General features: G+C 39.1%; 1 protein-coding gene across 1 annotated transcript in view; it reads right to left on the bottom strand.

The window, feature by feature from the left end:
- The window catches only part of LOC133569664 (collagen alpha-1(XXI) chain-like), a 222237-nt gene that overhangs the window by 71309 nt on the left and 135760 nt on the right, over window positions 1-15168 (bottom strand). The window contains exons 10-11 of the mRNA XM_061922174.1: window positions 11705-11776; window positions 11581-11616 (exon numbers count right to left, since the gene is read on the bottom strand). Of these exons, the coding sequence (XP_061778158.1) occupies window positions 11581-11616; window positions 11705-11776 (108 nt within the window). The remainder of the gene's footprint in view (window positions 1-11580; window positions 11617-11704; window positions 11777-15168) is intronic.

Below are 15168 nucleotides of genomic sequence, written 5' to 3'. Positions count from 1 at the left end.
TTAGTAAGTTGAAACGCAAAGCTGCACAGTTTAAAGGCCTACTGAAACCCACTACTAACGACCATGCAGTCTGATAGTTTATATATCAATGATGAAATATTAACATTTCAACACATGCCAATACAGCCTTTTTAGTTTACTAAATTACAATTTTAAATTTCCCATGGAGTTTCCAGTTGAAAACGTCGCGGAATGATGACGCGTGTTTGTGACGTCTCGGGTTGTAGCTGACATATTAGCCCAGCACCACACACCGCTAAAAGTCGTCTCTTTTCATCGCATAATTACACAGTAATTTGGACATCTGTGTTGCTGAATCTTTTGCAATTTGTTCAATTAATAATGGAGACCTCAAATAAGAATGCTGTTGGTGGAAAGCGGTGGATTGCAGCCGGTGTTTCTTTGTTTTCTTGTGAAGCTTTAACACAGAGCAGCAGGTTTTTGGATGGGAAAATTGTGATATTAAGTCGGCTCTTACCGGAGACTTCAGTGGATTAGGGGACCTCCTCCTGTAGCTGTCAAAAAGAAGCTGTGATCTTGGCTCCTCGGCTTCTCTCAGAGACACTGGCGTTCACCGCAGCCATCCGACTTTCAGGTATGACAGTATATCCATCCGTCCATTTTCTACCGCTTATTCCCTTTTGGGGTCGCGGGGGGCGCTGGCGCCTACCTCAGCTACAATTGGGCGGAAGGCGGGGTACACCCTGGACAAGTCGCCACCTCATCGCAGGGCCAACACAGACAGACAGACAACATTCACACTCACATTCACATTATTAGTGTTGCCAATCAACCTATCCCCAGGTGCTTGTGTTTGGAAGAATCTCACTAAAATACTATCAACACGATAAGCAGATAAGGGATTTTCCAAAATGATCCTAGTAAATGTGTCTAATTACATCTGAAATGCACCCACTGCCGCCGCCCGGAGCCGTCGCTTTTTATTTTTATTTTAGTGCCTCACTCTAACTTTCCTCATCCACGAATATTCGCTTTCTCGGTCCGAATAGCTCTTGCTGCTGGAGGCTATGATTGTAAACAATGTGAGGATGTGAGGAGCCCTACAACCCGTGACTTCACGAGCACATCGTCTGCTACTTCCGGTAAAGGCAAGGCTTTTTTATTACAGACAAAAAGTTGCAAACTTTATTGTCGATGTTCTCTACTAAATCCTTTCAGCAAAAATGTGGCAATATCGCGAAATGATCAAGTATGACACATAGAATGGACCTGCAATCCCTTTTTAAATAAGAAAATCTCATTTCAGTAGGCCATTAAAACATATTTCTATGATATAGATAAGTATGATAGTATGTATCATTATGTCAGCGACTTGCTGTCATGGATTTCTGTGACATTTTCAGTTGGCTTCCATAAAAGTGGAAACAAGTAAGGTCAGGAGACTTGCTGCCCCCTGGTGGCTTGTCGCATCACCTGTTAGTCATCTCAATTCTGATGGGAAAACAGCCAGTTAAAAAAAATAAATAATAGAAAACAATCCAAGTACATGTCAAATTGGAAAAGGCTTCCTGTCTTTGTCACGCCTTACCACACATTTTAATGTCCGGTGTTCTGGAATGCACTATGTCTTGGAAACGAGCCTATAAAGTCTTGGTTGGCAGCAGTTGGGAGTGAAATATTTGTTGGTGCACAGACGTTTTATAAGCTTCTGTTTGGGTGCTGCACCTCATAAAGCCGAGAAGAGTACCAACACCGGTGTTCCATAACTGTCATTGTCTTTCAGGCCGTGAAAAAATTTGTGCCGACTGCTTTCCAAATGAGGCTTGACAGCTGGGTCATTTGAAGTCCCTTTGTACCCACTCCCCTGTTCTTATACTGTAAGTTATAAGAGATGCTGCGTCATGTTCTTTGTCTAAAACATGTTAAAAAGTTAAAGAAAAGAAATGAAACATGTATCAGAATAAATCAGATTTTCACTGCATAGATCTACAAGGTCCACATGGATGATCTTGGTAATAAATCAAAGGGGGAGCTTTAATGGTTAGTCTAAATCAAGGGAGGCAAGTCAGACATCATGAAATATGATAAAATGACTAACATAAAATAAATATCAAAAACAGTCGATTGAACCATATTTTGGTCTGATTTCAATAGTTTAACAAAATAACAGAAGGAAACTAAGTTAAAGGCCTACTGAAACCCACTACTACCCACCACACAGTCTGATAGTTTATATATCAATGATGAAATATTAACATTGCAACACATGCCAATACGGCCTTTTTAGTTTACTAAATTACAATTTTTTATTTCCCGGGAGTTTCGTCTTAGAAACGTCGTGTAATGATGACGTGTAGGCGTGACGTCACAAGGTTTTAGGAAGTGTGAGCCCTACGCACACAGACAGGTAAAAGTCGCCTGCTTTAACGCCATAATTACACAGTATTTTGGACATCTGTGTTGCTGAATCTTTTGCAATTTGTTCAATTAATATTGGAGAAGTCACAGTAGAAAGATGGAGTTGGGAAGCTTTAGTCTTTAGCCACACAAACACACGGTGATTCTTTGTTTAAAATTCCCGGGGATGAACATTTACTATGGATCAGAGCGCGGTCAAGCAGACATGGATCCAGACCAAATGTCAACCAGCAGGTTTCGGTGAGAAAATTGTGGTTAAAAAGTCAGTTCTTACCGGATAAAAGCTGAGCTTGTGCGGTCCATGAAGCTGCCGTCAACTCCCCTGAGACACTGCGCGTCAACACCCGGCCGTGGACACACCCTTCCAACTATCAGGTACTATTTAACTCACTAAAACACTAGCAACACAATAGAAAGATAAGGGATTTCCCAGAATTATCCTAGTAAATGTCTTTAAAAACATCGGAATACATCCCAATGCTATCACGTTTTTTTTTTTTAACTCGTTTTTTTTTTTTTTTTCTAGTCCGTCGCTATCAATATCCTCAAACACGAATCTTTCATCCTCGCTCAAATTAATGGGGATATTGTCGTTTTCTCGGTCCGAATAACTGTTTTTGTTGGACACTCCCATTAAAATCAATGTGAATATGTGAGGAGCCATCAACATGTGACATCATCGTCTGCGACTTCCGGTAAAGGCAGGGCTTTTCTCTTAGCACCGAAAGTTGCGAACTTTATCTTGGATGTTCTCTACTATATCCTTTCAGCAAAAATATGGCAATATCGCGAAATGAATGACACATAGAATGGACCTGCTATTCCCGTTTAAATAAGAAAATCTCATTTCAGTAGGCCTTTAATGCTGCCCTAGTGGAGTTTACCTCCTGATTGGGCAGTCAATTGGGTGCCTGTTGCTGTTTATTACCTTTGGCACCAAAATAATGTTCGCAGAAACATTTACCAAACACCAGGGGTCTCAGTGCCATTTTCTGTGAAAATAATCTTAAAAACCCTGTTTCCATATGAGTTGTAAAATTGTGTTAGATGTAAATATAAACGGACTACAATGATTTGCAAATCATTTTCAACCCATATTCAGTTGAATATGCTACAAAGACAACATATTTGATGTTCAAATGATAAACTTTTTTTTTTTTTTTTGCAAATAATCATTAACATTATAATTTGATGCAAGTAACACGTGACAAAGAAGTTGGGAAAGGTGTCAATAAATACTGATAAAGTTAAGGAATGCTCATCAAACACTTATTTGGAACATCCCACCGGTGTGCAGGCTAATTGGGAACAGGTGGGTGCCAGGATTGGGAATAAAAAAAGCTTCCCAAAAAATGCTCAGTCTTTCACAAGAAAGGATGGGGTGAGGTACACCCCTTTGTCTACAACTGCGTGAGCAAATAGTCAAACAGTTTAAGACTAGCGTTTCTCAATGTGCAATTGCAAGAAATTTAGGGATTTCAACATCTACGGTCCATAATATCACCAAAAGGTTCAGAGAATCCGGACAAATCACTCCACATAAGCGGCATGGCCAGAAACCAACATTGAATGACCGTGACCTTCGATCCCTCAGACAGCACTGTATCAAAAACCGACATCAATCTCTAAAGGATATCACCACATGAGCTCAGGAACACTTCAGAAAACCACTGTCAATAAACACAGTTCGTCGCTACATCTGTAAGTGCAAGTTAAAACTCTACTATGCAAAGCGAAAGCCATTTATCAACAACTTGCAGAAACGCCGCCGGCTTCTCTGGGCCCGAGATCATCTAAGATGGACTGAGGCAAAGTGGAAAAGTGTTCTGTGGTCTGACTAGTCCACATTTCAAATTGTTTTTGGAAATATTTGACATTTTGTCATGCAGACCAAAGGGGAAGCGAACCATCCAGACTGTTATCCACGCAAAGTTCAAAAGCCAGCATCTGTGATGGTATGGGGGTGCATTAGTGCCCAAGGCATGGGTAACTTACACATCTCTGACGGTACCATTAAAGATGAAAGGCACATACAGGTTTTGGAACAACATATGCCGCCGTCTATTTCGCATCGAGAATGTATGACGCATTATGAAGCGTAAAATACGACAGCGGAGACCCCGGACTGTTGAACGACTGAAGCTCTACATAAAACAAGAATGGGAAAGAATTCCACTTTCAAAGCTTCAACAATTAGTTTCCTCAGTTCCCAAACGTTTATTGAGTGTTGTTAAATGAAAAGGTGATGTAACACAGTGGTGAACATGCCCTAAGTTAATGATTATTTGCAAAAAAAAAATAAAGTTTATGAGTATGAACATCAAATATGCTGTCTTTGTAGCGCATTCAATTGAATATGGCTTGAAAATGATTTGCAAATCATTGTATTCCGTTTATATTTACACCTAACACAATTTCCCAACTCATATGGAAACGGGGTTTGTAAATGACTTCATAGTTTAGTGCAGGGATGTACAAGTCATTTTATCTCATGGGCCGCATGGAGGAAAATCTGTTTCCACGCGGGCCGGACCGGTAAAATCATGGCAAAATAATTTAAAAATAAAGACAACTTCACAACTGTTTTCTTTTGTCTTACTTTTGCCAAATAGAACAAGCATATTCTGAAAATGTCCACATTCCAAATAATACTCTTAGCAAAACACTTCAAGGTACAGTATTTATCGGATTATAAATCGCTCCGGAGTATAAATCGCACTGGCCAAAAATGCATAATAAAGAAGGAACAAAACATATATAAGTCGCTTTAGAGTATAAGTCGCATTTTTGCATTTTCTGCTGGCAGTTTTCGGGACATTGTTGTCCTTGCTCTGATAGAGTAGTAGCAGGTAGCAACTTTTTTTTCACAATGCATATTTTCTGCCATGACCTCCCTATATGACCAGATATACGTGAATGAGATAAATAATATTATTTGATATTTTACGGTGCCCTGCGATGAGGTGGCGACTTGTCCAAGGTGTACGCTGTCTTCCGCCCGATTGTAGCTGAGATAGGCACCAGCGACCCCAAAGGGAATAAGTGGTAGAAATTGATGGATGGATGGATGGATGGATATTTACGGTAATATGTTAATAATTTCACACATAAGTCGCTCCAGATAATAAATCGCACCTCCGGCCAAACTATGAAAAAAACTGTGATTTATAATCCGAAAAATACAGTAGTTGAACTTAGACGTGGTCCCACTATATTTACAAAGCCATTCAACTTTAAGCACTTCCTGTTTAGCATTTTCATGTTGGCAATTCTCCATTAAAGACAGGTTTTGAAAAGTAATTGAGTGATTCCTCAAACTGCCAAAAAACATTAATTTGTCGTCATTCAAACACTACGATTATTAGTAATTGTCAAAATGACACCATAATAGGTGATTTAAAGGTAACATAACCACAAATACAACTGATGTGAAGCATGAAATAAAATTGAACAAAAAACAAATGTAAAAACAAATTTTTACGATGGAGTTCAGGGTGCGCATCGTGCCGTCAACAAATTGCAAGCGCTGCATAGACCTCTAATTATAAAGATGATGGTCATGTTGACTTAATAATGAATCTTGCCAGTTCTTCATTTTATCTGTTGAGTGGATAATTTACAATTAAAGATGGTATTGTGCGTTCCTACAAAATTAGTCTGCTGCCAGCCACAACAGGAGCAGCTGATTGCTTGCACCTGCGCGGATTGGAGTAGCGGCAGCCAATCCAAAGGGCGCTTAAAGTCAGCTGACACGTCATCTTTGAACAGTGTGATGTGTAATATCGATTAAACTTGAATTGCTATTGCGACATCCAGTGGACACATGTAGAACAGCAGTTTATTTCATTAAAAACTTGCAGCTTATTTTAGCAAACACCGGATTAAACCTGTTTGCAGGCCTTTTACGGCCCATGGGCCGTACGTTTGATATCCCTGGTTTAGAGTAATTGCGTCCAGTGCACCCTGTGTCGCTAATAATTAAAACTGTTATAGCAATCTAAAAAATTAGATTTAAAAAAGCAGAACCTACCTCCTATTGGAAAATAAGTCCTGAAACCAGATGGTGATTTGGACCCTTATCCCATTTCTGACAATTCCCGAAAAAGTTATCAAAATGTACCCATAACTTTTTGAGTTATCTACAGTGGGATGACAGGAACAGATTAAAGCTTTTGGTCAGTCATATTTGTCTCTGTGGGTGTAGGCGTGACAGCTAGCATACACACACACACAGAAATGTAAATGTAAGGTAACAAAGTAGAAATCTGCCGATCTGTCATGTTTGTGATGCTTAGTTTGGTCTTATCTCCTTAGATTAGTGTTCATTTCTGTTCTTATGCTCCCTTTGTTATCATGGACACTAATTGGTGTCCGAAGTGATCAGGAGGCTGAGCTGCTCCTGATCACTAATCAGCGAGCTATTTAGGCCTTACTCATTCTCCACTGAGTCTAGTCGTTTTGTCCTTCTGCATCTTGAGGTAAGTATTCGCCTCGAACATAACAGGATCAGCCCCAAAATTACTTGCTGTAATTCCATTTAATGAAATTGAAATGTTCATGAAAATCCGCCGATAACTGTTTGAGTTATTTTGTAAAATACGAACAAACCAACGGCAACAGAAAAATAACATCCTGGCAGGGATAACGCATATTTGAAAACTACAATTTTACTTACAATGAAATAGTCTACTTTTGTTTTTGTTATCCTCCGAATGAGCAACCCCAAAACACATTTATCATGGTGGCTTGTTCTGTGACCCCAAGATGCAGAGAAGGCAGGTGATGTGCAGGTCAACAGTCCTTGTATTCAGGACAACTAAGGGAGTACCAGCATGGTCAGGGCAATGGACCAGTGTTCTTAAAACATGCAATAATTATACCAAGAGTGGAATAGATAAAGATAGAGATAGTAGGATTTGGCACAAAATTACCATAACAAACATTTTATAAGCAAATGCAATATACCTATGCTGGAGGGAAGGTATAAGAACACCCCTGATTAGTGATCAGGGATAGGTCAGTCTCTAGATCCTTAGTCAGGAGCAGATGGAATAAAAGCACTCCGGAGCAGAGATCAACTAGCAGAAGATAGAAAGTGGCAATAAAAAAATAAGAGCGCTAGATAATGGGACGGGACGGCGAGGCTGGGTTGGTAGAGGGGCCGTGCCAGCAACCTGGTTACGTCCGTTGTGTCCTGGAGCGAGACACTTCACACTTGCTCCTGATGGGTCGTGGTTCGGGCCTCAGTGTGTGAATGTGTGTGTGAATGGGCAAATGTGGAAATAGTCTCAAAGTGCTTTGAGTACCTTAAAGGTCATACTTGCCAACCCTCCCGGATTTTCCGGGAGACTCCCGGAATTCAGCGCCTCTCCCGAAAACCTCCCGGGACAAATTTTCTCCCAAAAATCTCCCGAAATTCAGGCAGAGCTGGAGGCCACGCCCCCTCCAGCTCCACGAGGACCTGAGTCACGTGTCTGAGAGTGTGTCTACCCAATGACGTTATAACTATAGAACGATCGAGGGTGAATTCTTGGTTTCTTATGTGGGTTTATAGTTAGGCAGTTCCATTAACGTCCTCTCAGCGCAGTAACAACACACAACAACAGCAGTCACGTTTGCGTCTACCACTTTACCGTAAGGCAGTTTGTCTGCCATAAACAGCACGTGACACTCTTAAACAGGAAAATACTGCCATCTACTGTACATGCACCAGCACAACACCTCCAGGCAGCTTTGACCCTTTATCCTCCTGAATTCACATCCCATCTCCCCGGATTGTAAATAACCTCATGTAAATAATCAAATGTATTTCTAATGTATATACTTGTTCTTATGCTATTTGAACTCACTATGTTCTCTGCTCGCTGTACATATTCTACTAAGTCACACCTACACTGTTTCAATGTCCATTTCTCTGTTGATGCAATTGTTGATGACTAAAGTACTGATATCAATCAAAGCTCCTCATCACACCCCCCGGATTGTAAATAATTCAATGTATATACTATGATGAATAACTTGTGTGATGACTGTATTATGCTGATATTATATATTTGTACCACGACTTAAACAAGTTGAAAAACTTATTGCGGTGTTACCATTTAGTGGTCAATTGTACGGAATATGTGCTGTACAGTGCAATCTACTAATACAAGTTTCAATCAATCATGCATATGTGACAATAACATCCACTTTAGAAAGTGCAGTGCACAACTGCGCACACAACAGCTGTAAATAACCACGCCCCCCCCCTACCCCCCGACTACGCCCCCCACCTCCAGAAAATGGAGGTCTCAAGGTTGGCAAGTATGTTGAAGGTAGAAAAGTATAACCCATTTACCATCTAAAGAAGAGCCAGCTAAACACAGAAAATTAAGACGGAAAGTCATGATAGGGTGAGCAACAGTTAGTTACTCAGCACAGAGCAGATTAGCCAATTAGTACAAAGCTAGCTTCAATATTCATTTCTACAGTTTGACGAATATATATATACATGTTCCGTTGCATGTCACTTTTGTTCTATGTAAATATCGTTTGTTAAACATTCGCAATGCTAATTTCAATTAGCCTGTCAATGGGATCTTCCAATGTATGTTAGCATTAAGCTATTGAAACAAGTGCCAACCTTGTATGGTTTCATTGCTTTTTTCAGTTGATACCACACTGTATTGTTGATTTAACATGATTCCAACATGTATGTGTACTTGGTGTGCTTAGTTTTACAGTACCTTCATCGTGGAGTCTATAACAAACATAAGTTTGTAGTTGTTTCCAACTGAAACAACTATTTGTTTGCCTTTATATGATGTATCTAATTACTATTGACCTATCTGTCAAACTAAATTCCAACATTTAGGGAGAGCAGAAATATTTATGTAAATAAACCAGAGATGTACAAAGTGCAACCTGTGTTACATTGTAGTAATACATACAGCAGCAACAATTGAAAAATACAGCAAAATGATAAAATATAACAAAAACGTTATGTTGATTGTATTCAAATATATGTAAAACATTGTTCTTAGCCTTTTTAAAACAAACCAAAAAATGGGTTCTTCTAAAATTGGTTAGCTGAAGTTCTTCCGGTTACATGAATGTATAGCCTTCATGTAATGATACAAGCTTGGCAGAGACCATAGCAACACAATCGGTTCGAGCTGTTTTGAAAAACATAAATAAAGTTTTTGTACGTGTAATCATTGTTTGTTTCCAATGGTAGGTTCTGGTGGAACTAGGGCTGGGCGATATATCGAAAATACTCGATATGACGGGGGTTTGTCTCTGTGCGGTATAAAAAATGACTACATCGTGAGTATTCGAGTATATGTTCTCACGCAGTTTGTTTTTAGCTGCAGGCATTACACTACAGGCTTTGCTCATTCTTTCTTGTCTCTCCTTCTCACAGAGAGATAGAATAAGCGCACTTTTTTACACACGTCACATACTGTTGAGCGTGCAACGTCATACGCCCTCGCCGAGCATGGGTAACGTTAGCAGTGGCAGGTGGTGCAAAGGGAGCGGTGAGAGTGGTAATACGAGAGAGAGAAGGTGCGAATCTGGAAACAAATGGGGGAAGAATAATTAATTTCCCAAAAAAAAACAGACGGGGTCCATCGTCTGGTGGTGGTCTGGCTTCAAGCGGGAAGATGCTGAACAGACGTAATATGTAAAGTATGCAGCAAAAGCGTTGCTACAAAAAGCAGCAGCACTACTAATTTGTAGCATCATTTGAAAATTTGTCAGATGTGGCTCTTTTGGTGACTGCATTTGGCTCTCAGATGAACCTTAGCTGACATTGCTTAACACGATAAGTAATGAATAATTACGCTGGTAATCACAGTTTTGATTGATTGATTGATTGATTGAAACTTTTATTAGTACATTGCACAGTACAGTACGTATTTTCGTGCAATTGACCACTAAATGGTAACACCCCAATAAGTTTTTCAACTTGTATAAATCGGGGTCCACGTAACTCAATTCATGGTTCGTGTTAAAGTGTTAAAAACAACGTTGAAAATATAAAACATTCCCATGCATTTTAATCCATGCATCCGTTTCCTACCCCACCAGTTCAAGAAGTCGCATTAGTGTTAAGAAGTATTTTATTTATTATTGGTTAGCTTCAGAATGACAATGTTATTATAAAGAATAAGAGACTTATTATACTCTAAAAATGTTCATCTCACTTAAAAATGCACGCATTTAGTTGTATTCAGTGTTATAAAATATTGTGCGGCTCTCACGGAAATCCATATTAAAATATTTGGCTTTCATGGCTCTCTCAGCCATAAAGGTTCCCAACCCCTGCAATAGAGAATGAAGTGTGCTTGAAACTCCGCATGTCAACATCTCCAGCCCGTGCCACACTCAGCACTGACCAAATTGAGCCTGGCGTCTTCCATTTCCACATTAACACCGTATGAAAAAAAATAGTCAAAAACAGGAGATAACGTCCGCAGGAACCTACCACATAGCGAAGGACATACACTATTTGATTTCCTATTATGCAGCTCAAGTTTTTGAAATATCTTGTTTGACATCATGCACAAATGTGCACTTTATTTGTTTTAAATCATGGTAGTGGCAAAAACGTGCACTTTAATTTAGCGTTGTTTTGATATGTCATCTTAGTGACATCATGCACAAAAGTGCACTTATAGCTTGTTTTAAAATGTCTCTGACAATCTTGCAATTTCTGTTTTGGAAATGACATGAATGTTTGTGCCACTGCTTAATAACTGTTTAATAAATACAGTTTTGGTCTTAGTTGTGATTTCCCTCTCTATATAAAAGTTTAAAATGAGCATATATTAATGCAGTATGAAGAAGAATGTTTTAATGTAGACTCATAGAATCATCATACTGCTGTGATTATATGTATCAAGTGTTCATTCAAGGCTAAGGCAAGATATCGAGATTTATATCATGTATCGTGACATGGCCTAAAAATATCGGGATATTAATAAAAGGCCATATCGCCCAGCCCTAGGTGGAACATTTTGACATTATTATGAATTTGAGTACAGTATACAGTATATGCCTTGCATCATATTTACACATACAATGTGTTTTCATGGCTTCATTCCTCATAACACGTTACTTTTCCGGCAGGGATAACAACAATGAACTTAATTAGTCCCGCATAAACTCCTATATCAACATTGAATGTGAGGATATTAAACATGAAACGCATCATACCTCATTTCCTTTTGGACCTGGCTCTCCCAACTCCCCCTGGAATACATTCATGTTAGTACTAGGATATAATATGGATTGAAAAAAAGACTCCAATTTGCATTGTCTATGGTGTGTTTGATCTTACCTTGTGCCCTTTGTACCCCGGATACCCAGGAGGACCTGGTAGTCCTGGTAAACCCGGTTCCCCTGTGGAGCCCTGGAAGGTGAAAGGTATTTAAGTGGTGACGTTTAGAGAATAAGGAATTATTAATGATGGTGCATACGATACTGAAACGTCGATGCATTATAAGACACGAGGAGTGATACTGTGTTCCTTGATGTGTGTGTCAAAAACAATGATATTGTTAACCATTTATTTTAGTTTTAGGTCAAAAGTGTTTTTTTAATCCAGCGGATGGTGCCATTTTGAAACACCAACACAGTATCAGTGTGATGTCTGTATAACCGCGATGATATTCACCCATCACTAGGATTAATGTCTGTTGACTTAACGGTCAGAAGAATTGAAACCATTAGTTATTGATAGTGCGTTATGATTGATTTAATCGTATCTAGAAGCAATTGAGGCAAACCGGCGGAAGTGGTGTTATTTCCCTCTCGATTTGTTTGTGGTCGAAAGAAAAATCATCAGCTGCAGCGTTGCCAGTCGTATGAGAAAGATCGTATTTCTACAAAAATGTTACTTCAAATGGCTTCCTCTATTTCAACCGTTGCGTCTTACCTACACAATTGTTTTCAGCTTCTCCCCCCAGGTCAAATATTTTTATTTCGAAGAGGCAAGACAAAACCGTACGGATGTAATTTTGTCCCAGCTGCCATATTAGAATTAAACAAGTTGTAACAATGCCGGCGCCGTTTCTGGGTGTTGTTGATAAATGGCTTTGGCTTTGCATAGTACAGTTTTAACTCGCACTTACAGTAACTGTAGTTACTCACAGTGGTTTTCTGGAGTGTTCCTGAGCCCATATGGTGATATCCTTTACACACTGAGGTCGCTTCTTGATGCAGTACCGCCTGAAGGATCTTAGGTCACGGGCTTAGCCGCTTACGTGCAGTGATTTCTCCAGATTCTCCGAAACTTTTATGATATTACGGACCGTAGATGATGAAATCCATAAATACCTTGCAATAGCTCGTTGAGAAATGCTGTTCTTAAACTGTTTGACAATTTGCTAACACATTTGTTCACAAAGTGGTGACCCTCGCCCCATTTTTGTTTGTTAAAGACTGAACATTTCATGGAAGCTGCTTTTATACCCAATTATGGCACCCACCTGTTCCCAATTAGCCTGTTCACCTGTTGGAGGTTCTAAATAAGTGTTTGATGAGCATTCCTCAACTTCTTCAGTCTTTTTTGGCACTTGTGCCAGCTTTTTTGAAACATGTGCGGTCTATTCAATTGAATATATGTTGAAAAGGATTTGCAAATCATTATATTCTCTTTTTTTTTACGATTTACACAGCGTGCCAACTTCACTGGTTTTGGGTTTTGTACAAACATTTTACTTCAGATGGTTTCCATTATTTTAACCGATGCGTCTTACCTACACAATCATTTTTAGCCTCTACCCCCAGGCCAAATATTTGTTTTTCAAAAAGGCAAGACAAAACAGTACAGAGAATAATTTTTGCCCCAGCTGACATAATAGAATTCAACATGTTCTAGTCACATTTTGACCATTTTTATTTCTGTGTAATTTATTGTTCTATGTATTGTATTTTGTCCTGGCTTAACCGAATACCAATAAACGAACATATTTACACATCCTGCACTGCAATGATGTTCATTGTATTGTGCCCCATACATCCAGCTGGGGGCGCGTCTCTAATAGTGCCAGTTTTTTTTTCCAATATATATTTATATATATATATATATATATATATATATATATATATATATATATATATATATATATATATATATATATATATATATATCCATCCATCCATCCATTTCCTACCGCTTATTCCCTTTCGGGGTCGCGGGGGGCGCTGGCGCCTATCTCAGCTACAATCGGGCGGAAGGCAGGGTACACCCTGGACAAGTCGCCACCTCATCGCAGGGCCAACACAGATAGACAGACAACATTCACACTCACATTCACACACTAGGGCCAATTTAGTGTTGCCAATATATATATATATATATATATATATATATATATATATATATATATATATATACAGTACAGTTTGGACACAAAAATGAACACAAAAAAATATGTCTGGTGTGTAACTTACATATACACATCTAGCTGTAAAATCTTGCTGTACACTACGTGTGTTTGGGTCCAGGAACACTAACACCAAAAGTCACAATGTCAGACGGAGTACTAAAAAAGTTACGACAGACCACCTCAAAAAACTGAATATAACTTTACAGTTGTTCACTGAATGTGACGCCCAAAATGCACCTTTAAAATAAAAAAAGTGGGATTTCCAATATTAACTATGGACAATGAAACACTGAATATTAACAACAAATGAACACCGCTCCTCTTTTAATTCTCAGACCAGCTCCTCAATAATTCAAATGTAAAAAAAAAAAAAAACAGCAAAATATGAATGCAAAGTGTAATAAACACCTATAATATGATATATTATCATGTAAAAATGTGCTTCCGCATTGGTTTCTGGCTGCTCTCAAAACAAACCCCGCCTACACTGCTTTGTTACTGGTCTGAGCTGCTGTGACGTAGGTTACCGTAATAACTCGTATTTCAATGGTGAAAGCACAGATTTCCACCATTGAAATACTTTCTTTAGGTCAAGATTTAAAAACAGCTCTGCACATCATAATGGAGGCGACAGTTTTGATGTTAAAAGTCTAAAAAAAATGATGTACAAACCCCGTTTCCATATGAGTTGGGAATCTGTGTTAAATGTAAATATAAACGGAATACAATGATTTGCCAATCCTTTTCAACCCATATTCAATTGAATGCACTACAAAGACACGATATTTGATGTTCAAACTCATAATCTTTATTTTATTTTTTGCAAATAATAATTACGTAGAATTTCATGGCTGCAACACGTGCCAAAGTAGTTGGGAAAGGGCATGTTCACCACTGTGTTACATCACCTTTTCTTTTAACAACACTCAATAAACATTTGGGAACTGAGGAAACTAATTGTTGAAGCTTTGATATTGGAATTATTTCCCATTCTTGTTTAATGTAGAGCTTCAGTCGTTCAACAGTCCGGGGTCTCCGCTGTCGTATTTCACGCTTCATAATGCACCACACATTTTCGATGGGAGACAGGTCTGGACTGCAGGCGGGCCAGGAAAGTACCCGCACTCTTTTTTTACGAAGCCACGCTGTTGTAACACGTGCTGAATGTGGCTTGGCATTGTCTTACTGAAATAAGCAGGGGCGTCCATGAAAAAGACGGCGCTTAGATGGCAGCATATGTTGTTCCAAAACCTGTATGTACCTTTCAGCATTAATGGTGCCTTCAAAGATGTGTAAGTTACCCATGCCTTAGGCACTAATGCACCCCCATACCATCACAGATGCTGGCTTTTGAACTTTGCGTCGATAACAGTCTGAATGGTTCGCTTCCCCTTTGATCCGGATGACACGA

Source organism: Nerophis ophidion, linkage group LG15, assembly GCF_033978795.1.
Source record: "Nerophis ophidion isolate RoL-2023_Sa linkage group LG15, RoL_Noph_v1.0, whole genome shotgun sequence".
NCBI lineage: Eukaryota > Metazoa > Chordata > Actinopteri > Syngnathiformes > Syngnathidae > Nerophis > Nerophis ophidion.
This window is presented reverse-complemented; position numbering and strand designations above follow the sequence as displayed.